The sequence below is a fragment of the Dama dama genome, chromosome 19, assembly GCF_033118175.1.
Source record: "Dama dama isolate Ldn47 chromosome 19, ASM3311817v1, whole genome shotgun sequence".
Taxonomy (NCBI): Eukaryota; Metazoa; Chordata; class Mammalia; order Artiodactyla; family Cervidae; genus Dama; species Dama dama.
This window is the reverse complement of record NC_083699.1, coordinates 62,136,930-62,159,737: the sequence shown is the minus strand read 5'-3', so window position 1 is coordinate 62,159,737 and position 22,808 is coordinate 62,136,930. Positions and strand designations below refer to the sequence as shown.

Below are 22,808 nucleotides of genomic sequence, written 5' to 3'. Positions count from 1 at the left end.
CTAAGTGACTTCCTGGGGGAGTTAATGTCAAAATAGGCCCCAAACCATAAAAATTCCTGCAGGGTTTCTGAGCAGCCTAAAAAAGGCAATCTTTCCGTAAAATACTTTGCCAAGTGTCTCATAACTAGAAAGACCTCAGCACATGTTAACTAGCTTTTTGCTCTTTTTGTTATTCCCTAGTTGATAACCAAGCGATGTTTATGTCCACCTGGTAGGTGGGGGAAACTGCTAATTCGTAGGCGTTTTTAATGAAGGCATTCCCTCGTTGTCTTGCAGCTATCTACAAGGTGCTTGTAATTCTCTTCAGTGACAAATTTAGAGCAGTGTCCCAAGAATAAGAAGAATCCTTTCCCTTTTCAGATTATATATTTCCCTGTAAATCAAATATGCCTCTTTCTTGCACCGTTCATCAAGAGCCCAAATTTATGTTTTACAGCAGGGAGTTGTTGACTCCAGTAGGAATACATATAATTTTTTTAAACTGCCAGTAAAATCCCCCAGGCTGCCTCTTCCTGGGCTCCCAGGCTCATCTCTTTTCATGTCGTTTTGCAAACGGCTGTTGTTCTTGTGGAAGGGCAGCTCCACATCCATCCCCCAAACATCCCTTTTCAGAGAAAACAGGGAGCTTGCCTGCATCCATACTCTATGTTCAAGATGGTGTGTTAGTCTGCTCAGGCAGCTGTAGCAAAATACCATAAACTGCTGGCTTCAACAACGGGAATTTATTTCTCACAGCCCTCAGAGCTGGGAAGTCTCAGATCAAGGTGTGCGCCAGTTTGGTTCTTGGTGAGAGCTCTTTCAGGCTTGCAGATGGCTGTCCTCACGTGGCCCCCAGACAGGGAAGGGAGGGAAGGAGACAGAGGGGGGCCCTGGGCCCTTCCTACAGAGACGTTAATCCCGCCTTGAGGACCCCACCTTCGCGACCTCGTGTAAACCAAATGAGCCTCATGTAAACCTCCCAAAGACCCCATCTCTAAGTACTGTCACGCTGATGCTTAGCGTTTAGAGATGTGAAGTTTGCAGGGACACAGTTCAGTCCACAGTAGGTAGTGTCCCCCATCTGAGACTTCTGCTCCAGGTTTCACTGTATGTACAAGGTTGTCATCTATCAAATTCGCCTACCTATAAAATAAGCGTCATGCCTCGTTAGTCCTCGCAAAGCAGAGACTGCATCTGGCTTATAACGGGCTGCAGAAGAGACAGATGAGAACTTGGTGGCGAAGGAGAAGAAAGTAAAACTCAACCTAGAAAACTGACAAAATGGAGTAAAAGACCACAGCTACCTGGCAAGTTCCTCAATAAAATGACCTTATGATTTTTTTTTTTTTTTAGCTGTGCCTCAGTGTTTGTGGGATCTTAAGTTCCCTGCCCAGTTATGGAACCTGGGCCCCCTACAGTGGAAGAGTGGAATCTTAACCCCTGGATCTCCAGGGAATTCCCATCCTTCCAATGTTTTTATATTTCAATACAGAATAACTCACAAGATGACAACTGAAAACACTTTTATTGAATACCTATTGTTATAGTAAGCCTGGGTGTTTTGTATCTTCACATAACCATTTATCCATTCCCTCATTTAACAGAAATTTATTGAGCACTCACTATATGTCAGGCATTTTTCTAAGTACAGTTTTTCTTGTAGATAAGGGAAGATGACAGGAAGAGGGAGAAATTGTTAGTCAATCGACTCCAAATAATTATAAAGGCAAACTCTCCAAAGATGCTGACCTTGTTTATGATTCTGCCTATAAAGGAAAATTATTCTTAGGTGTAATCATACAAACCACTTCCTTGCCCTTTATTTGTGGATCACCCCTCAAATTAGAATAGATCAAGGAATTTGTCAAACTCTGTTTGCATATGAGTTAATATATTATCTGACTTCTTCTTTGTCTCAGAAGGTGTGAGAAGAGTGTAGATTAGTAACAGCATGGGGTCAATAGACATTGGCCTTTCTGGAGGACTCCATGGTGGGCATTTTTCAGTTGAGTCCTAAAGTCAGGAAAAGAACCCCTTAACTATAAGTCTATTTTTTTTTTTTAGTTCATACAAAGGCAAAATCTAGGAGGTTTTTCCAAAACGTTGTTCCATTTGCTTTTGGTTCCCTAAGCATGTTTGTTGAGCAGAGAGCTCAGAACGTCTGTGCTTCAGGCAAATGTTTTCTATTAGCAATGCGGTATAGAGAGCAAAGCGCGGGAGGCAGGCGGCACTGCTGGTATTTGTGTGAGAGAGGATCTTACTCTGGTTTTTAGGTCTCGTTATTTAAAAACGAGAAACCTAAGTTATCGCGTTACCACTCCAGTGACTGACCAGTCTGTAGTTTTCTGATGAAGCGGCTCCGTTCCATGGAAGAGGGGAAGTGAATGAAACAAGCTGAAGAGGGTGGACACGTCTCCTCTTCGGTCCTAATCCCAGCCTGTGTTTCAGCGCTGTATCAGAGTTCTAGAAAGTTCTGTTCAGTCCCATACGCAGGGGAAAAGCTAAGTCTTAAGGAAGATAAGCACTCAGAGGAATCGAATGGTCCTCCCCGTCTTTCTCTTACCAACTTCCGGTAACTATGTCAAGAAATGACACAGAAACGGCCCCAGAGGTGCCCTGGCCACTGGCCTGCCGGCGGCGCCAAGACCTAGTCGCGGGCGCCCCCGCGCGGCCGTGGCTGCAGGCCCGCCGGGACCGCGGGACAGGACCTGATCGCGGGCGCCCCCGCACGGCCGTGGCTGCGGCCCGCAGGGGCCGCGGGACAGGACCTGATCGCCGGCGCCCCCGGGCGGCCCTGGCTGCGGGCCTGCCGGGGCCGCGGGACCCCGGGCCCGGCTGAGCGCTGTCGCCCCCCGCAGGTGTCCCTGGTGCATCTCCTGAAGACCGTGCGGCTGCTGCGCCTGCTGCGCCTCCTGCAGAAGCTGGACCGCTACTCCCAGCACAGCACCATCGTCCTGACGCTGCTCATGTCCATGTTCGCCCTGCTGGCCCACTGGATGGCGTGCATCTGGTACGTCATCGGGAAAATGGAGAGGGAAGACAACAGCCTCCTCAAGTGGGAAGTTGGTAAGGCCGTGCTTTCGGCACATTTTCCATTTTTACGTGAAAGGGAAGCCTGTCTAGGATTTGGAGAAAGGGAACGATGAGGCTTTAGATATCGATATATGTATTCTGACTGTCGATTTGTCTCCTTTTGGTGAGATGTGCGGAGAGGGACCATGATATAGGTGATCGCTTTTGAGCGAGTTTTCTGAACAACCTTGCATTTTTTTCAAAGAACAGTGGGTTAAGGTCTCAATGGTGAACTTTTAAAAATGACTAGCATGTGCATAGAAATGTTTAGATAAGTCATGTGTGATCTTATCTTGAAAAATCCGATGGAGGGCTAAGTAACAGTAAATGCTGGGGACCTGGCCAGTCACTACAATATTTTTAAATCATAAGAAAATGATCATTTCTATCTGAGGTGGCAAGTTAATAACAGAAAAATTCTACTACCTTCTCCTTTAAAAAAAAGAGAGAAAATACTATCATACTATCTTTCCATATTTAGTATACTTTGAGAATTTGTAGTAATATAGAAGATGGGATATTTACAAATATAATTTGTAAAATGTTATGTCCCCGTAATCCATGGGAATTTAAGGGAGTTGTTCCAAGTGTTACATAATTCTGCATAAATGAATCTGAAATGTTCTGCACATGTGCATATTTTTAAACTTATATCAACCACAAGGACTTTATAGAAGATGAAAATTCTGAAGGCTATAACTCTCTATTTTAAAATATCTGTGTCCTTCTCACAGTCTTTCTTTTTAGAGAATTGTCACAGTACCTTATGCAGGATATTTTTTCTTCCTAATCTGACATTTAATCAGAGAATCTGTTCCTTGGCTAGCTAGAAAATCCTTCATTTATCTTCTCCAAAAATCAATCTTGGACTTTTGAAAGAATCTCAGATCTTTGCACAGGGATAAAGCTGCAAGAGATTCCCAAGAAGAAAAAAAAATGCTCTAAGTTCTTATATGAGCACTTAGTGGCAGAGTGCATTTAGAACATCCCTGGGTGGATGCTTATAAGTGCCAGTCTCTCACCATAGGGCGAATGCAAAGCCTTCAAAGGGCATCTTTGGAGAATGAGCTGGAGAACTTAAGAAAGCAAGTTCAAGGGAGTGAATCTACTGTCTGCTGCTGCTGCTGCTGCTAAGTCGCTTCAGTCGTGTCCGACTCTGTGCGACCCCATAGATGGCAGCCCACCAGGCTCCTCTGTCCACGGGATTCTCTAGGCAAGAACACTGGAGTGGGTTGCCATTTCCTTCTCCACTGAATCACCTGTCTAGGTTCTTAAAAATGTTCCTACACACCTCAGTTTTGTCCTGGAGCTACACAAAGAAACTGATGCATCTGATAATTTTCATCTCAGAATAATTTTCTTATCTTCCTTATCACATTTTTCTATACTTTGCTGTAGACATCCATTCTCAGAAATGAAGTAAAAAAGAGCAATAAAGCAATGGAAGCAAAAATCCTACATAAAGAGAATATGAGCTGGAAGAGAGAGAGGGAGAAAAAAAGAGGGACACAGAGATGGGGAAAGAAGATTTTACTAAAAGGGGAATCAAAGTCTGGATTGTACTTGGATTAAAACATATTCTGTCCTTCTGTATTGTTTCCCTTTTGTCTGGAAAACTTCTTCATCACAGACTCTAGCATGGTCCTAATGTTGTCCAGTGAGTTACAATACTAAATCTCTGCCTTTGTTGTGAATCCATATTAATTCTGATTTGTGATCAGTTACCTGATTGCCTTTTGGACCTGACCTAATTTCCCTCACCTATACACTCATATTAATTCATAAGGTTAGTCTAGTCTGAGAGTTTCCAGACAAGGAAATTCAGTTTATACATACTCAAATTCAGCTATAGGAGGAAAGCCTTGTGTTTCATTTCCAACATACCAGTCCTGCTGCAGACTGACTAATCAGCTTAATGTTTTTCTTCCAACAAATATGCAGAAATATTTATTTTCCAAGAAAAAAGAAGCCACCCCCTTGAACTGCTTCTGCATTGCCCCCTACCACACCTACTCTTGGTCTGGGTATTACGGCTCACTGTCATGAATGGGGCCTTGTAAGCTGGAAGTCAGTTCATAAAGAGAGTGTTGGTAAAACGCAACGACGGGAAAACCCTGGGCTGAGGACAGTGACTCTCTCCTTTCATCAAGACTCCAACATCCATCAGCCGCGAGGTTTGTCGTGATTTTGTTCACCTGCCTGGGCCTGTTTCCTCATCTACAACATGAGAAAACACACTAATAGCTCGAAAGGCTATTTCAGGTTTCACGATTTATGACTTTAATGGAAGAACAAATCCAGTTTTGTGTACTTAATATATCTATTTTCTATTATAGTTCAGTGCCCATATTAACTAACAGACGCAACCATCCAATGTCAACAACTTTGAGGGATGTGTCAGGAAGGGCATCTTATGATGACAGCATGTCAAGGAAATGATATGTTTCACTAAGTTACGATTTAAAAAAATAACAGAGCATTTATCTTTAGAGAATTAGATTTCCTGTCCAAACACCTCTTGAGATATGGTCAGGAAGGTAGTATGTTAATTATGTCTGTCAATATTGGATTTTATAATCTTGGCTACAAGGACTTTCCCTTCTCCTAAAATTACTTGAATCGTTTGTTCATTTGGAACATTTTCCAGCTGAGATTTGGACACAAATTAAATAATTATGACCTCTCCTACCTAATTTTATAATGAAGCAGCTGAGAGTCTAGGCTAATTTAGTTTTTACTATGTAATTTGTCCACTAATAATATGCTTTACCTTTTCTGGTCCAATTACCATGAATCAGAAAATTCAACACACACATAACACTTGATTAGAGAACGCATTGTTCTTTATGTTTTGACTAAAATCAGATGTACAGAACAGATTCGTCTTCCCGAAGAATAAAATGGAACTTCCTTTCTCATCCCTGTTAATTTCCTTGAAATAATTTTTTTCCCTTTGGTTCTTGACAGGCATGCTTCCTGAAAGAGTTCCAATATTTTGCATCAGACCAAACTGAAGTTAACCTTTAAAAAACATTTTATAATGCCCCTTTTTTATAGTATATCTATTTTGGTAAGGAAGAATTAATACTCCTAAGATCAATTCTATCAGAGGAAGTTATAAGCTGATTTGCCTGGTGTTCTGTTTTGCTCCATATTTTTATGTGTTCCTATACCATATTTTAAGGAATTTGAGATTTGGCTTATTGTTTAGTGAAATTTTAGCCTGGAAAGGACCTTAGTCTAGCTCTTTGACTTTATGGTGAGAAATCCAGCTCCAGGTTCACAAACTCTTTTGTGGAAGGGGCTTTTGTCAATTGTGTCCACCCCTGCTTTCTTACTGTGGGGTACGATTCCTGGTGTATGGCAAATGTGTAAAAAAAGTTTTTGAGCAAATCGATATTCAAGGTCATTTCATTACTGAATGACAATCAAGAGACAAGAGCCTGGATCCCTCACTCCTTGTGTTGCTGTTTAATCACCAAGTCATGTCCGGCTCTTTGAGACCCTAGGGACCGTAGCCAGCCAGGCCCCTCTGTCCTTGGGATTCTGGAATACTGAATATTCCAAGAATACTGGAGTGGGTGGCCATTCCCTCCTCTAGGGTGTCTGCCTGACCAGGGAATAGAACCCGTGTCTCTTACATTCCCTGCTCTGACGAGTGGGTTCTTTACAACCAGTGCCACCTGGGGACCCATAGAACTGACTCACTGCTCTGCAGCGGAAACTAATACAACTTATAAATCAACAGTACCCCAATAAAAAATTAACTAAAAAATGCATCCAGTGACGAAGTGACGTTTCTGTATTAGTGATGATCCTTCATCGCAAGCAGAGATAGAAAAGGAATTCATTAGTAGGACATGCAGACTCAGAAATAGAAGGATGGAAAATAAGACTTGGGAAAAGAATATCTGAGCCAAGGCAGCCCAGATACCCCAGTGCAAGAAGCTCAGTTGCTGACATTTTGCAAAGATGGCTCGGATGTGCATCTGCCTTTGTAGATGCCGCGAGCGAGAGTCCTAACCTTCTGTTCATCTGGGATTCACTGTCCCTGAAAGGAGAAGCTGATTGGCCAAGCTTCCATCAGCTGCTCAGACACGCACTGCCGGGCACAGAGGGACCCCCACCACCGACCTTACGCTTTCATGGTTAGAAGTGGGGCCCTCTGTCTCACTATTACTATACACAATGGAGAGGACCGCCTTCTCATAGGATTTTAGACAGCCCCCACTCAAAAAACAAAAAAAAGATGTCTTCTACAATAACATCTTTACCTAATGCTTAAAAACACACAGTAACATCTATAAAAGCATTTATTAAAATGCGTCTGTAAAGGATCGTACCCCTCTCAGACATCATGTAGATAGAATTAGCTGAAAGGCGGGGCTGTGGGAGTTCTCGAGGCATCCTCCCCCCATCAGCCTGTGCTGCTGTGTCCTCCTAACAGTGGTATTTACCAGGCTTTGCTTCCTCAGCAAGACTGCACCGTGGTCTGCAGCTCTCTTTTGTAGCCACAATGCTACCTTGTGTTGTTGAGAAGTTATCTCTAAGTCTGTGACATACTGAACTTTAAATGATCTGCTGCAACCTTAGAGGTGAGAGTACATTGTAACAGAGGGAAGTTTTTTTTTTTTAAATCTTGTTAATCTTTTAATCCTTTGGCAGAGTAGTCTTCCATTGGAGATGTCTAAACGTGTATGTGTATCACTGAAGAAAAAAAAATAAAGCCCAAAATCTAGAATGGGAAGAAAAGGATTAAGTAAGATACCATTTTCAAATTTTCATTGACAATTTTAATCCTAAATCTCCTGATTTTCATTGGATAAAACATCATAAAAAGCTGATTGATTTGAAAGACTCTGTAGTTATTAACGGCTTAGCCTTTACAAGCCTCATATGATGGGGGAAGATGACCAGGCTTGTGATATTGTGAGCTGATTATTTCCATCACTGTATCAAATTTCCCTCAAGAAAGTAGAGTTGACTAGCACTCTACATTTCCAGGTTCTGTGTGAAGGATTACAAACACATTTTTAGATAACCTTGATCTGTAGATTCTCATTCTTGGGAATATATGAAATTAAGAAAGGCGAGAAAAAGCCTAAAATGAAGTTTTCTAACCATTAAAATGGACCCTAGTGACAGATCCCTGGACTTAATTTTTTTTTTGTAAGTACTGTCTCAAACGTTAATGTATACTGAAATCATGTGAGGATTGTGTTAAAAAAACAGATTCTAATTCTAGAAATTTTGAGGTGGAGCCCAAGATCCAGCATTTTTAACCACCTCCCCAGTGAGTGGGACCCCACGTCACACTTTGAGCAGCAAAGTTTTAAAAAGTCTCCTGACATTTTGTGAATTTCATACTCCCAGTTATAAAGTCCTAAACCAACACCAATGGAGCTCTTCTGGTTTTTCACTTCTCTGCGCTTTTCCAATCCCCATCACATCTGTGCACTGTTTCACACGTAAACAAGAAATAAGCTTAATGAGTAGAAAAATGACTTGGAAATTTATTCTTTCTTTACATTTTTTGGAAATTATTTATATTAGATTAATATTTCACTTAGATTTATTAAGCGCCACCTACGACATACATGGTGCAGTGCCTAATTGTGTGCATTATCTCATCTGATCTTTATTAAAATCCCATGTGTTAGATATTTTCAACCCCACTTTACAAAAAAACAGAAACAAACCCCTAAAGCTTGAAATTTTTGAAATTTCCTGGAAATTTACTTTTTAAACTATGAAATATCTTTAACACAAAAGTTTAGAATAAATATAATGGTCCCCTTCTAAAACTTACATCTTTTTTAACATTTTGCTTTAACATATTTATTTTATTTCTATTTTTAAAATCAGTACAGCATTACAGATAAAACCAGGAGTCTGGGACTTCCCTGGTGGTCCGGTGTCTAAGACTCTGCACTCCCACTTCAGGAGACCCAGGTTGGATCCTTGGTCAGGGAATTAGATCCCACTTAATGCAACTAAAGATCCTGTGTGTTGCCACGGAGACTGAGTGTAGCCAAATAAATAAATTTTAAAAAAGAAAGCCAGAGCCCCACAGTCCTTCAGTTCTGCCTTGCTCCTTCTGTCTTTCCTCCTTACTATTCAAGTTGGTGATAAGATTTTCTGAGATGCTGCTGTTACAATGCACATATATTAGTAAAACAATATATGATATTATTTTCCCACATTGTTGTTTAGTCGCTAAGTTGTGTCCAACTCTTGCAACCCCATGTAGCCTACCAGGCACCTCTTTCCATGGAATTTCCCAGGCAAGAGTATTGGAGTGGGTTGCTGTTTTCTTCTCGTTTCCCTCATTATCTTCCATATAAATCATCACACGTATAAGAAGTAGTAGTAACAACAATTATAATGATAATAGCAACAGCAACCTTTCACGAGGCTTTCTCGGTGCTAGGTGCTAGGCATTTTTGTAGGAATTAATCCATTTAATCTTATCATAATTTTATGATACCAAAACTGTTATCATCTTTATTTACAGATGAGAAAACCAAGGCACATAGATTGTGTGATTTGCCCAGATACACAGATAATATACACAGGAGCTGGGATTTCTCTCTTCTTTGTGTCTTTTTACATTCTCATTGAACTCGTTTTCTCTCAAGATCAGTCCATCATGGTTATACATCTTACATGTTTATTTTTAACTATTTAATAGAATTCTATTGTACAATAAGCCGGTTGTCTCATCCTTTTGATTCTCACCCTTTCTTACCCATTTCCCTACTGAGTTCATTTGCACCTCTCACTGTGACAAATAGTGGGCAATGAGCAATCAAATACAAGTTTCTCTGTGTCCATATGCAAGAATTTCTCTGGGTCAAAGGCATGTGCATCTATAGAATTAGCACAAATTGTCAAATTCTTCTTTGAAGCAGTTGTATTAATTAATTATTCAGTTGGTCATATTGTATATGTTTTTTTCCACAGAGCTTCATCAGCAGTTGTTCCCAATGTTTTGAAACTTGTGAAAATCTTGGAGGGTGTCGGGGAGTAGAGGGTATAAAAAAATGTCTAATTCTTATTTAAATTTTCATTCTCTGAGTAAGTAAAGTACAACAAGGCAGAATATATATATATATGTATATATATATACATTTTTTTTTTCTTTTGCAGGAGAGGGTCATTCTGATTTCCTCTTTGGCAAATGAGACCCTCAATTTCATTAATTTGAAACTTCTCTTCTTTCCTAAATAATGTATTTAACGCTATACACTTCTAAGTGTTGAAGTCACAAAAGTTGTTACTCAAATTATATGAAATTTCTGAAGTTAAAACTTTGTTACAGATTTCTAATTACATTTATGGGTTATGGTCTCTGCGATACTGATTCTTCAGTGTCTGTTGAAGCTTAATTGAATATGTTCTTTATGTGTCAGGATATTATTATGTACATACAATTTTTTGAATATAATTTTAGTTCAAAATTTTATATGTGTCCATTATAACAAGCTTCTGAATTTAATTATACATATGGTACAGATCCTTATTAACTATTTTCTGACCAACTATATATAGAAATTTTATTTGGTGCTTTTTCAGATCTCTGTTGATTTTCCATAATTTTTTGGTTCCTTTTTTATAATTCCAGTTTCTTAATTTTTTCCATTAGGTCAAGCTTCTGAATTGAATTTAAATATTATAAAAGGCATACTATCTTATTGTATTGCCTCAGTTTTACCTTATTAATTGAAGTTCATCATGTGCTAATTTTCGGTTCATCTAACTCTTGCAAAAGGTGAAATATTTCCTCATGGATTTTATTTTATTTTTTTTAATTTAATTGTGAATTCATCTTTAATAGAGCTTCTTCCTTGTAGGATCCTATGCAGATTGAATGTAAGCCACTCAGCCGTGTCCAACTCTTTGTGACCCCATGCAGATTGCGTGGTAGTCACTTGGTTGTCCAACTCTGTGTGACCCCGTAGATTGTAGCCCACCAGGTTCCTCTGCCCATGAAATTCTCCAGGCAAGAATACTACAGTGGTTTGCCATTTCCTTCTCCAGGGGATCTTCCTGACCAGGGGTTTGAACCTGGGTCTCCCGTGTTATAGGCAGATCTTTTACTGTCGGAACCACCAGAGAAGGCCTGTGCAGATCGAGCTATGAGAATATTCAGAATTTTGGTTGCTGTTTGTATGTTGCCTCTGCCAAGAGCAGTAGGATTTACTGTTGCCCTAGGATCAAATGTTTAAAAATTTCTTAGCTTCAAGGTTTCAGTGATTCACGGAGAGTATACATTTAGATACTAATGCATGCAAGGCACAAGTCTGAATTTTTAACCTCAAGACGCTGCTTTTTTTTCAAACTCTGGTTTTCCTCATCATCTCTGTAAGCTGTTGGGTGAATTATTTCTACCCTTCACCTTGTGTATCACACTTCGAATGTCCCAGTTGTATACAAGGTGTCGGTGCAGTGTTTGTGAGATTTCAGTGTTCTTTCCTGTGCACTGTGAAAGAACCATCTTGCAGCCATGACACTACTAATTCCTACAAGCCGTGATCCCTGTCTCCCCAACACCATCCCCAGCACAGCGTCAGCCAGCAGACTTGCTATTCCTTGTCTTTGCATATGGACATTTTACTTCCTCTTTTGAAAGAATATGTATATTTCCAGGTGTTTCTATCAGAAAGGCTTGCACATAAGGTAAGTTCATAATCTTGCCAGAACCGCAGGCTTCATTTCTGCCCAAAATAACATAACCTAAATTCCAGTGTGATATTTTTGTATATTACCTTTGAAATATAAAAATGGTTGTAATCTAACGCATAAAAGGCCAATTGAATAAGGGCTAATTTCTTAAGACCTTAGTCCCACTCTTTGTAGGGGAAAATTCTTTAAACTTAAGACCTCAAATCTGAAATTCTTCATGCACAGTTGTTCAGTTACCAGGAAAATAAATTATGTCGCTGTCTTAAGAAGACATCATCAAATGTGTTTAAGATACAATTATTTCTTTCCAGCTAGTATATTAATCATAGTAATTCTTTTGGAATAAGTGACAGTTTAATGTTCCGCATATTATTTTCCTAAAAGACTAAAGATATAGAAAAAATAAAGCAGAAAAAGACCCCTTTGAGATTGTTGCATTTAAACCCTACAGAGTTATCAGTATTTACTATAAAAGAAATACTCAGAGAGTAAAGAATCTGCCTGTGATGCAGGAGACCTGGGTTCGATCCCCGGGTCAGAAAGGTCTTCTGGAGAAGGGCATGGCAACCCACTCCAGTATTCTTGCCTGGAGAATTCCATGGACAGAGGAGTCTGGAGGACTACAGTCCATGGGGTTGAAAAGAGTCAGACATGACTGAGCAACTAACACAAATATTTGTTGAGGCCCTAAGAAGGATAGTATTATGAGCTGTGATCAAACCAAGGAATCTTAGAGCCTGCCTTCAAGAAGTGGACTTTGTTTTTAGAAATTCAAGAGGTGGACATAAAAATACTCAGAATTTTTCTTTTTTTTTTAAATATTGGTTTGGCGTAAGTTTGTACAGGCAAAAACTTCCTTGGTCATTCAGAAAGAAGTTGAAGTGCTTCTAGCTGAATCTCCCTGAAGACGGCATTTGAGCTGGGCTTTAGGAAGTGAGCACTGCTTTGGAGAGGCTGCGTTAGAGGACGTTTAGGTGGTGGGGCGGACCTGGGGCATAGTGTGAAGAAAGACACAGAAGCAGCAACTCTCACGGTGTATTTGAGAAATGGCAAGTGGATGAGATGAATCTGTTTAGTCTAGAAAACTCTTCCACAGACAGGTTACAAAATGAAAAGTCTGGAGGAGAAGGGGGCCTACATTCATTGAGCAAATGGAGAAGCCAAGCACCATCTGAGAGGCCAGCCACGACCTACCTGTAGACCAAGATAGATGAGGGGTGACCCACCTCTCATCTTTCCAGAGAATTTCAGAACTGGGACTTTGGGGAGTAAATCTCTCATATTTAAGCATTTCAGAACTTTTTAATTTTTAAAAAATTTTTTTTTCATGCCAGACACAGAGTAAGTAAAAAGGAAGCTGTGACCAAAATAATGGATTGGAGTCTTTATTGATAGATGTGCAGAGATAATCTTCAAGACAATAGATGCCAGAGAAGATGTGACCTGATAAATATAGTTTTTTAAGGAATTTTATTACAAACTCAGAAGGGAGAAACGCAGAAAATACTTTTCCTTGTGATATTTGCCAGATTTAGTCTAACTGCACATTCTCATGAAAAGGAATACACATTCTATTTTCAAATATTTTTTTAATTAAAAAAAATTTTATTGAAATGCAGTTGATTTACAGTGTAGTGTTAGTTTCAGGTATAGAGCAAAGTGATTCAGTAATACACACACACACATATTAATATATATATTCTTTTTAGATTCTTTTTCATTATAGTGTATTATAAGATATTGAATATGTACAATAGGTCATTGTTGTTCTTGTTTTATATATAGTAGTGTATATACGTTAAAATTGATCTCACAATCTATAGAGTTGAACTAACAAAATGATTTCCTCTGTTTATTATCTTAATCATATGGATTTTCTTCTTTAGTGATTCTGTTTTATTGCACACACAATTGAGGAATAAAGTTTTTTTAATTTTTATTTTATATTATTGTGTAATTGATTAAGGGCTTCCCAAGTGGGGCAGTGGTAAAGAATCCACCTGCCAATGCAGGAGACGAGGGTTTGATCCCTGGGTCAGGAAGATCCTCTGAAGAAGGAAATGGGAACCCACTCCAGTATTCTTGCCTGGGAAATCCCCCCCACACACAGCACGTAGCTGATTAACAATGTTGTTTCAGTTCCAGATGCACAGCAGAATGATTCAGCCATACATATACGTGTATGTGTTCTTTTTCAAATTCTTCTCCCTTTAGGTTATTACAGAATATAGGTCAGAGCTCTCTGCACCATACAGTAGGTCCTTGTTGGTTATCTGCTCTAAATATAGCAGCTTGAAATGTCCATCCGAAACTCCAAATCTCTCCCTCCCGACTTGGTATGTATTAATATGAATATTTTTATAAAGGCAGTTGAATTTATAAAGAATTTTCACTGGGACAATCTCCCCACTTTAGATTTTTTTGACATTTTAATTTTTTTTATTTTTTATTTTTTTAAGGTTTTGTGTTTATTTTTATTTTTTAATTAATTAATTTATTCATGAACATAACTCATGGATACGTGATAAGAAATAGAAAATAATTAAACATTTTATCTAATTAAACATCTGGCATAAAAATTTAAATTCCTCTTTTCTCCCCTTTCTTGTGTGTGTATATGCAATCATTCGCTTTGGATTTAGAGTTTCCCTGACCAGCTACAAACAGAAGAAATAATTAAAATGTTTCATAGTCTACAATCCTATGGAGACTACTGCCAAAATTTCCTTGCAAACATGTCCTTTAGGTTTCCCTGGTAGCTCAGTGGTAAAGAATCCTCCTTGCAATGCAGGAGACTGGGTTTGATCCCTGGGCCCAGAAGATCCTCAGGAGAAGGAGATGACAACCCACTCCAGCATTCTTGCCTGGGACATCCCGTGGACAGAGGAGCCTGGTGGGTACAGTCCATGGGGTTGCAAAGGAGTCAGACACGACTTACCAACTAAACAACAACATGTACTTTACCTAGGCATAAAGTCTTGATTTTTATTTTTTTGTTTTTGTTTTTTCCATTCTGATTCATCAGGAAAGACAGAGACAAAACCCAACTTTAGTTTCTCAGAAACTAAAATCCAAAAACACCACTGTAGATAGAAATGATTTAGGAAGACCTTTTTAAAAATGATGGATTTGCATCCTGGTTTATTTTTCCACACCACCAGTCTCTATAACAAAGTGAAACAGACTGACAGACATTGGATATTGGCAGATTCAGTCGATTGAAATATTAAAAGACAGAGTAAAAGCTAATGTCCATGTAAGATTATGTAGCTTTCGAAATCTATATCCATTTTTTCTTCTGAAGATGTTGAAAGTTGACCTTTGGCTTCACAGTCCCCTGCGAACTTCTGTTGATATCACAGGGTCAGATGCCAGGTGACAGTTTTTAAGAAGGTGAGTTCTAGATTCATGTCAAAGCCTGCCTCTCCCATTTATTCCCTGTGTCAGTCTTGCTTGTGTTACTTACCTGTCTTTCCTGTCTAAGGCGCGATCTCCGGTTCTATAACTTAGACACAGGATTAGCTACTTCATCAGGTGCTTGAGGATTAAATAAGTGCGTAGTGCTTAGTCACTCAGCCATGTCCAACTCTGTGACCTTTTGGACTATAACCCACCAGGCTTCTCTGTCCATGGGATTTTTCAAGCAAAAACACTGGAGTGGGTTTTCATTTCTTCCTCCAGGAGAGCCTCCCGACCCAGGGATTGAACTCACTTCTCCTGTGTCTCTTGCATTGCAGGTGGATTCTTTACCCGCTTAGCCATCAGGGAAGCGTTGCTAAATCTTCAGTACATGTTAATTTTACTGCTGACCAGTTGCTGTTGATGTGGCTGTCATCATTGCTATTTCCAATGTGTGGCACTTTATTGAAGTCATAACTACAGTAGCTGATTCTGTTCCCAAGAAATTATATTTACGGTAAATTTGCTGTAATTTTATTTACAGTATAGAAGTCAGTGTCCAGATTGCCTGCCGTCTTTACCGAAAAACCTGATCCTGATGGTTAGCAGTGATGGGCTTATTTTTAGCAGTCTTTCTAGCCTGAAATGGAATTTTGTCAAGGTTGAGTTTTTTGAATGTGACCCGCAGAAGAAGGGCAGTATTTCTAATTTTATCATCTGCCCATAAAATCATGTGTTAGTGCCAGATAATTCCATTAATTTTTTAAATATCCTGGTTTAGGTTTACAGGTTGCAAAGCTATTCTGTGGCTAAATGGTATAGTTTGGGATACATAGGGACTGTCTCTGACCGCCTTGAGAATTACCAACAAAACAACTCCAAAGATCAGTTAGCACCTCAGTTGTATGAAGAGCCTGTCATAGTGAATATACATGATTCTGGTCTTCAAATACACTGTTTTATAAGTTTCATGCAAAAACATTTATTCATAGCAATGCAAATGTATCTACAGAAATCCAAAAAATAATACTGTGGTGTAATAGGACTCTGAAGAGTTGCATATTTTTTAATGAATAATCCAGTGGTTTTTGTTGACGGCTGAGGGTATGTGACTCTCTGTGACTTCTCTGTTGAGTACGTGCTTGGTAAACACTATAAGCCAGTCATATCTGGTGGGCATTCTTTACTGATATCATGGGCATATTGATTGTGTATGAGAGATTGATAGGGAAAAGGGGAGAGAGAGAGAGACATTAGCAATTTGTTACCACTGCCAAGTTTAAAAATAGATTTGACATCATTGAAACTAGTGAATCAAATACTTTTCATCCTTTAGAAGGGAAGGATTCCATCTTTGTGTGGCGAGCTTAATGGAATTAATTTAATAAAATTCTCTATTTTCTGTGAGTCCACAGTTACATTCAAAGATATCAGACAATTTAAAATTCTTTATTCAACCAAAAATGGAATTGATTTTGATTAATGCAAGATGTTTTGATCCTACCATTTTGAACATCCTATATTAATCCTATGAATGTTTCGTGCTAGCTTTCTTGCCCCTCAGGATGTTTCCGCTGTCTAATGGATACAGACATCCTCATTAGAATGATAGCAACATTTCTGACTTCTCATCCAGTAGGCTACACAAACTTGCTAAAACTTCTTCATACAAATTTAATTTTTTAATCAAACACCTTTGCAGCAGGGTTAAATAATTTTCTTCCATTTTCTTTTTCTAATTTTATTGGAGTTATTTTTATTACATTCTTTTTTAACATCCAAGATTTGATTCATCAATGAAGTTTTTAAAATAACATATCAGATAGGATGAACTTTCTTTTCTGACAACATTTCTCTCAAGTTTAATCTTCTCAATTTAAGTTAAATTGAGAAATACTTTTTAAAGAATATTTTATTCTTCAATCATTTTTTGACAAATAATAAATTTTACTCTATATAATTTTAGCTCTTGCAAATTTTATTTTTTATATATTATTTCTACTGTGTCTAGTTTTCCCCCAGTCTATGTTTGCTGTATTCAGCATTCCTAAGGAATTTTTTTTTCAATCAGGTTATTTTGTTTTGTTTTGGAAACTAACAAATTTTAACTTGCTCTGTTGTAAACATTGTCAACTGTATCTCATTTCTACTAATCATGCTTATTAATTGGATAAAATAATTAAAATTTGCTTTTATTTCTTTGAACATGGAGCAAAGAGCTTGACATAAAACCAAATGATGGTATCTAGATGGAGATGAGGGTCAGAGGTCAGTGCAATCAAAACACTGGGTCAAAATGTCCTTCAAACTTGTAGGCACCTCAGTGGAATTAATCAGAAAACAAATGGTTATGCTAAGTGATAATGAAGCCTTTGAGATATTCAATATATTTCATTCTCTGTCTACATTTATGGATCATTTTATTGGGGCATCCCAATTCCCCATGGGCATATGTCCATGATATATGATGAAAATTGTCAGCTCATATTCCAGTTTAGAAAATTAATTTATTTTTGAGTACTATATTTATGAAAAGAGTGATAGACTGCAGAAGAAGTAAAAAGGAACCTACATTTTAAGCAGGTAACCATATTCCAGACACCATACCCAGATGCTTTGCAAAGTTATCTTCTGATTCTCACAACAAGCAGGAAGGCAGTTTTATTTCCATTTTTAACCGAAGAAGCTGGAACTTATAGAGGGCTAGATTGTTGTTATTGTTGTTGTTCAGTTGGCTAAGTCATGTCCAACTCTTTGCAGCCTCACGGACTGCAGCATGCCAGGCTCCTCTGTCCTCCACAAACTCCTGGAGTTTGCTCAAATTCATGTTCATTGAGTCAGTGATGCCATTCAACCATCTCATCCTCTGTCGTCCCCTTCTCATCCTGCCCTCAATCTTTCCCAGCATCAGGGTCTTTTCCAATGAGTCAGCTCTTTTCATCAGGTGGCCAAAGTATTGGAGCTTCAGCTTCAACAGTCCTCCCCATGAATATACAGGGTTGATTTCCTTTAGAATTGACTGGTTTGATATCCTTGCAGCCCAAGGGACTCTCACGAGTCTTCTCCATCACCACACTTTGAAAGCATCAATTCTTCGGAAAGGGCTAGGTTACCTGAAGTCAAACAATCAAGTGGTGATGGGCTGCAATCCAAGCCATTCTGAAAACCCAAAGCCTGTATTAAATACATGGCAAGAGTATCTACTCTATGGTCTCTGGGATTTAGAACGATGTGCTTTATCACTGAAAAAATATGTACTGAGCACATATTAGGTGCCACACCTTGAATCACAAGTCAGGCTTAGGAATCAGGTGTGTAAGAGAGCCCCTAATCCCTACTCTCACAAAGACGCCGATCTAGTAGGAGCTATGGCAGATAACCAGTGTGATGAGAGTGCAGCAAGCCCCCAGTGGATGATAAAGGAGCAGACGTCCAAAGGATTGATCCCTTTCAGCAATGGAAATGAAAGCCTGGTTACTTAGATTACCGAAAAGTGAGAGGGGATACAAATACCCCTAAATGATATCACTGCAGGTGAGACAATTTGTAGTATCCTGAAAGATCCTTTAAGATATTTATAAACAGCATCATTGTGATGATGATTCATAATGATTACAAATATTCATCTGGATACCAGCATAAGAGATGAATGTGATCCACCGGAAATCTTCAGGTGAGCCTCTTAGAAGACTGAAAAATGTCTTTCATGTTTCTGCATTAATTGGACTTTGTAGCCAGACTAAATGACCCTCAGATTAATCTCAAGAGGTTTCTCCAGCAATTTCTTAAAGCCTCAGTACTTTGTGCTTTATTGTTTCTTTAAAAATTATTTCTAGGATTAAAAATGGGCATTATCTTTGTGCAGGCTTCCCAGGTGGCATCAGTGGTAAAAAACCATCTGCCAATACATGAAACATAAGAGACAGAGGTTCAGTTCTTGGGTTGGGAGATTCCCCCGAGGAGGGCATGGCTGTCCACTCCAGTGTTCTCGCCTGGAGAATCCCACAGACGGAGGAGCCTGGTGGGATACAGTCCATGTGGTCACAAAGAGTCAGATACAACTGAAGCGATTTAACATGCTCACACGCACACATTATCTTTTGGCATTATGATATTCTCAAAACAAAGTTGAGCAAACTCCCCCTTAATCTATGAGGAATTAAGCTAAATCCACCCCAATATTATTTGTGATGTCTCTGTTACACACACACACACACACATACACACACATATCGAGGGAGAATGATTTGACAGGTATTCCTGTTAACTTATTCAAAGTCTTAACATTCTTGCTAGGAGTCACACATTTTATCAAATATGAGTCTGTAATATAGCAGTTTAAGCTATATTTAAATCCAACTTTTCATGTTGAATTTTGATTCTTTGAAAGGAAATCCAACTTTTTTTGTTGATTTTTGATTCTTTGAAAGAAAAGGAAAGTGTTTAAGTTTGAAAACGTGTAGGTAAGACATACTTTACATGACTTTCCATCCCACGTGTGTGTGTGTACATGCTAAGTCGCATCAGTTTTGTCCGACTCTTTGCAACCCTGTGGACTGTAGCCCTTTAGGCTCCTGGACTGCCCATCAGATTCTCCAGGCAAGAATACCGGAATGGGTTGCCGTGCCTTCCTCCAGGGGATCTTCCCAACCCAGGGATTGAACTCACATCTCATATGTCTTCCACACTGACAGGCAGATTATTCACCACAGCACCTCCTGGGAAGCCCTGATTTTACATCCCATACCTTTTATTTAATCCTGATTGCATGATTTCCTTTTCCCCACACTACAGCCATTATATGATCCTGACCTAGTGCCTTTACTTACGGACATTCAGGTTTCTTCCATCTGTGTTATTCAAAACCCTACTCATTCCTACGGTGCAGCTGGAATACTCCTCCCTTCCTTTAAACCCTGATTGCTGTAGCAAGGAGCACTTAATCTGTCAACCTTACCCTTGTATTAATTTCCCCAACAGACTGCCAGGTAATGAAGACCTGGCTCCCCTATCTCTACATACCACACAGCATCTCAAGAATTACACCTGGTCACTAACTGTCTGCTAATTGAGTGCACTGTTAATTAACTCATCAGAAGCTATTTAGAGACTGTTGGGTAGGTAGAAGCAATGAAAGTAATATTTTAGTCTCCTGGTTCAAGCAAAATCTCTCTTCAGGAGTGGTGGAGGTTAAAGCAAAGGAAACTGATCTGAAGATTCACCTGGTGGTTGGTCACTAGTATGAGAACAGCCTTCAGAGACCAGGAAGTGCTGTCATGCTGATCTGCCCCCCACCCCCCACAAACTGACTATTTAAATATGAGATGAAACATCAAAGATAGACTTTGACCATCTGCAGAATATTCAGAAAATGGAAACCATGCGCAGCGAATGATGTCATATGACCTTGAAAACAGTGACCTCAGAGAGTGGGTGGAGTTGGATCTGAGCTGTTGACAACTATATTTCTGATCATTTCTTGCGCATTATGGAAGAAGAGAGTAGAAAGAGGGCTGAAGGGTAGAGAACCAGGGGAGGCAGGTTGGTCTCAACACCAGACTTAGAGCCAGGCTATGGCTTCAGGGTAAACCATGAGTTCCTTGGATCCCCAGCTCTTGCTGGAACTTGGAGCCAATCCTGGTGTCCACCAAGGCCTGGGCTCACTGGGGTGCTGAGTACCCAGTTCCTCCTAAAATGCCCCGTGGCCTCTCCCTCTGCCCTGCCAGGTTAAGCTGATGCTGCTTCCAGCCACCTTCCCCCAAGATATTCTTGGACTTCCCTGTGCCCAAGAGGCTGTGCTTCTTGTCCCCTCTGCTGTAGACCCAAAGTTGGAAAGCTTTCTCCCTGCACAACACCTGCAAAACCTGCACCATGGAATTTGAAATGTGTTTCCCAGAAATTAGACTGAAGGGTTCTCAGAGGGTACCATCCAATGAGTTTTTTCTTCCAAATTGTTAGGGCAAGACAGGCAAGTGGACAAATAAACTGTCTGCTGTATTTTGGTTGCAATGTGAGTTATGTGCTGGGCTGGAGACTGAACTGTCTTTTGCCCTTGTTTCCATTGTTTCCAAGCTCTTAAAAAGTCACCACAGTTGTCAGATGATGGATTTGTAAGCAGAGAGTTGATGTAAGTAAAAGTGGTGTAGATGAAAGTAAACGTCAAGGTCCAGTGAGTAGAATGGTTAAAATATGATTCAAGATGCTTAGTTTATCCAATATGTTCAATCAAGTCCAAGAAATTACATAAGAAAGTAGGTTCTCATAAGAAAAACAAAAGCTATGTGTTCTTTCATTTCTCCACAGTGTGGGTCTGACCTATATAAAGTCTCTTGCAAAGTCCACAAGAAGGTAACCAAAGAGTTCTATTCCTGGAAAAGGAAGCATTGGAAAGTGGTTCAGAGTTCAGTCTGTGGTTCCAAAAAGCTCTTTTATTACCCAAGCCTTTGTATACACAGACCATTAACTCATCAATTCCTGCCAACAACATCTGGAATAATAGCTAGGGCGTCTGGGGGTGGGAGGTTGTGAAGAACATTACAAAAGTTTCCGCTCCAAGTAAAAATAATGCCAGTTCTCCAAGACTGTGTGTCCTGGATGAAGGTGACCTTAAGCAGAAGACAATATGGAAAATTTCCATTTGCAGGTGGAGGGGAAGAGCAATACAGAGAAAAATCTACTGGGGCAGCCATTTCTATGAAAGAGATAAAGTCAGTCAGGAGTGCATGAATACCAAAACCTTGACTGATGAGAAGAATCAGGAGGGAGGGAGTGTGGCATGTTAAAATGGGTGAAAACTTTCAACTCAGGCAGACTTCAACTCCAAACCTACTCCTTCTCCTTAACAGATGTCTGCTTTTGGTTGTGTTTTGCTGTAACCTTTTTTAGTACCAATATTTTAATATTAACTTGCATATAATAATACTTAGCTCTTAGAGTTGTAAGAAGTTAAATTGCACAATATAGGATTAAACTGAAGAATACATAAAGGATTTCCCTGGTGGTCCAGTGGCTAAGACTTTGCCTTCCAGTGCAGGAGGGCAGGTGTCATCCTGGCTGAGGAGCTGAGATCCCGCATGCCTCGAGGCCAATAAAAGCAAAGCATAAAAGAGAAGCAATATGGTAACAGATTCAATAAAGACGAATCCAGGTCTCCAGCATTGCAGGCAGATTCTTTACCGTCTGAGCCACCAGGGAAGCCCTTAAAAAAATGGTCCACATGAAAGAAAATCTTAAAAAAAAGAATATATAAGTACTTATATATTCTTAATATCAATGTATTCTTAATATTGATGTATTCTTTATATTGATATATTCTTTAATATGTATTCAGCACACTGAATATATTCCGAACATTGGTTGATCAATATGTAGTCTCCAACCACAAGGGCACAAATAAAAATATTATACCTTACTACTATTTTTACCATAATCAGTCAGGTAACAACAAACCAAATGGAAAACCAGGAAATATTCTGAAATACGAGTCCTACCCATTTCATGCCTTCAGTATGATAGCTCGTCATGGAAAGTAGCATTTGTAATTATGAATGATGCAAGATCCTTGATTTCCAAGAATGATGTGATCATGTCCTTTATTTCTACTATTGGGTTGATTATTTTCTACTTATGGAAACAGGATTCTGGACGTATATTTTGTACATGTTTTCAATAAT

The 22,808-nt window shown here is 39.3% G+C and overlaps 1 protein-coding gene across 1 annotated transcript in view; it reads left to right on the top strand.

The window, feature by feature from the left end:
• KCNH8 (potassium voltage-gated channel subfamily H member 8) overlaps positions 1 to 22,808 on the top strand; it is a 446,156-nt gene that overhangs the window by 295,941 nt on the left and 127,407 nt on the right. Inside the window, exon 7 of the mRNA XM_061167954.1 lies at positions 2,838 to 3,045. Within this exon, the coding sequence (XP_061023937.1) occupies positions 2,838 to 3,045 (208 nt within the window). The remainder of the gene's footprint in view (positions 1 to 2,837; positions 3,046 to 22,808) is intronic.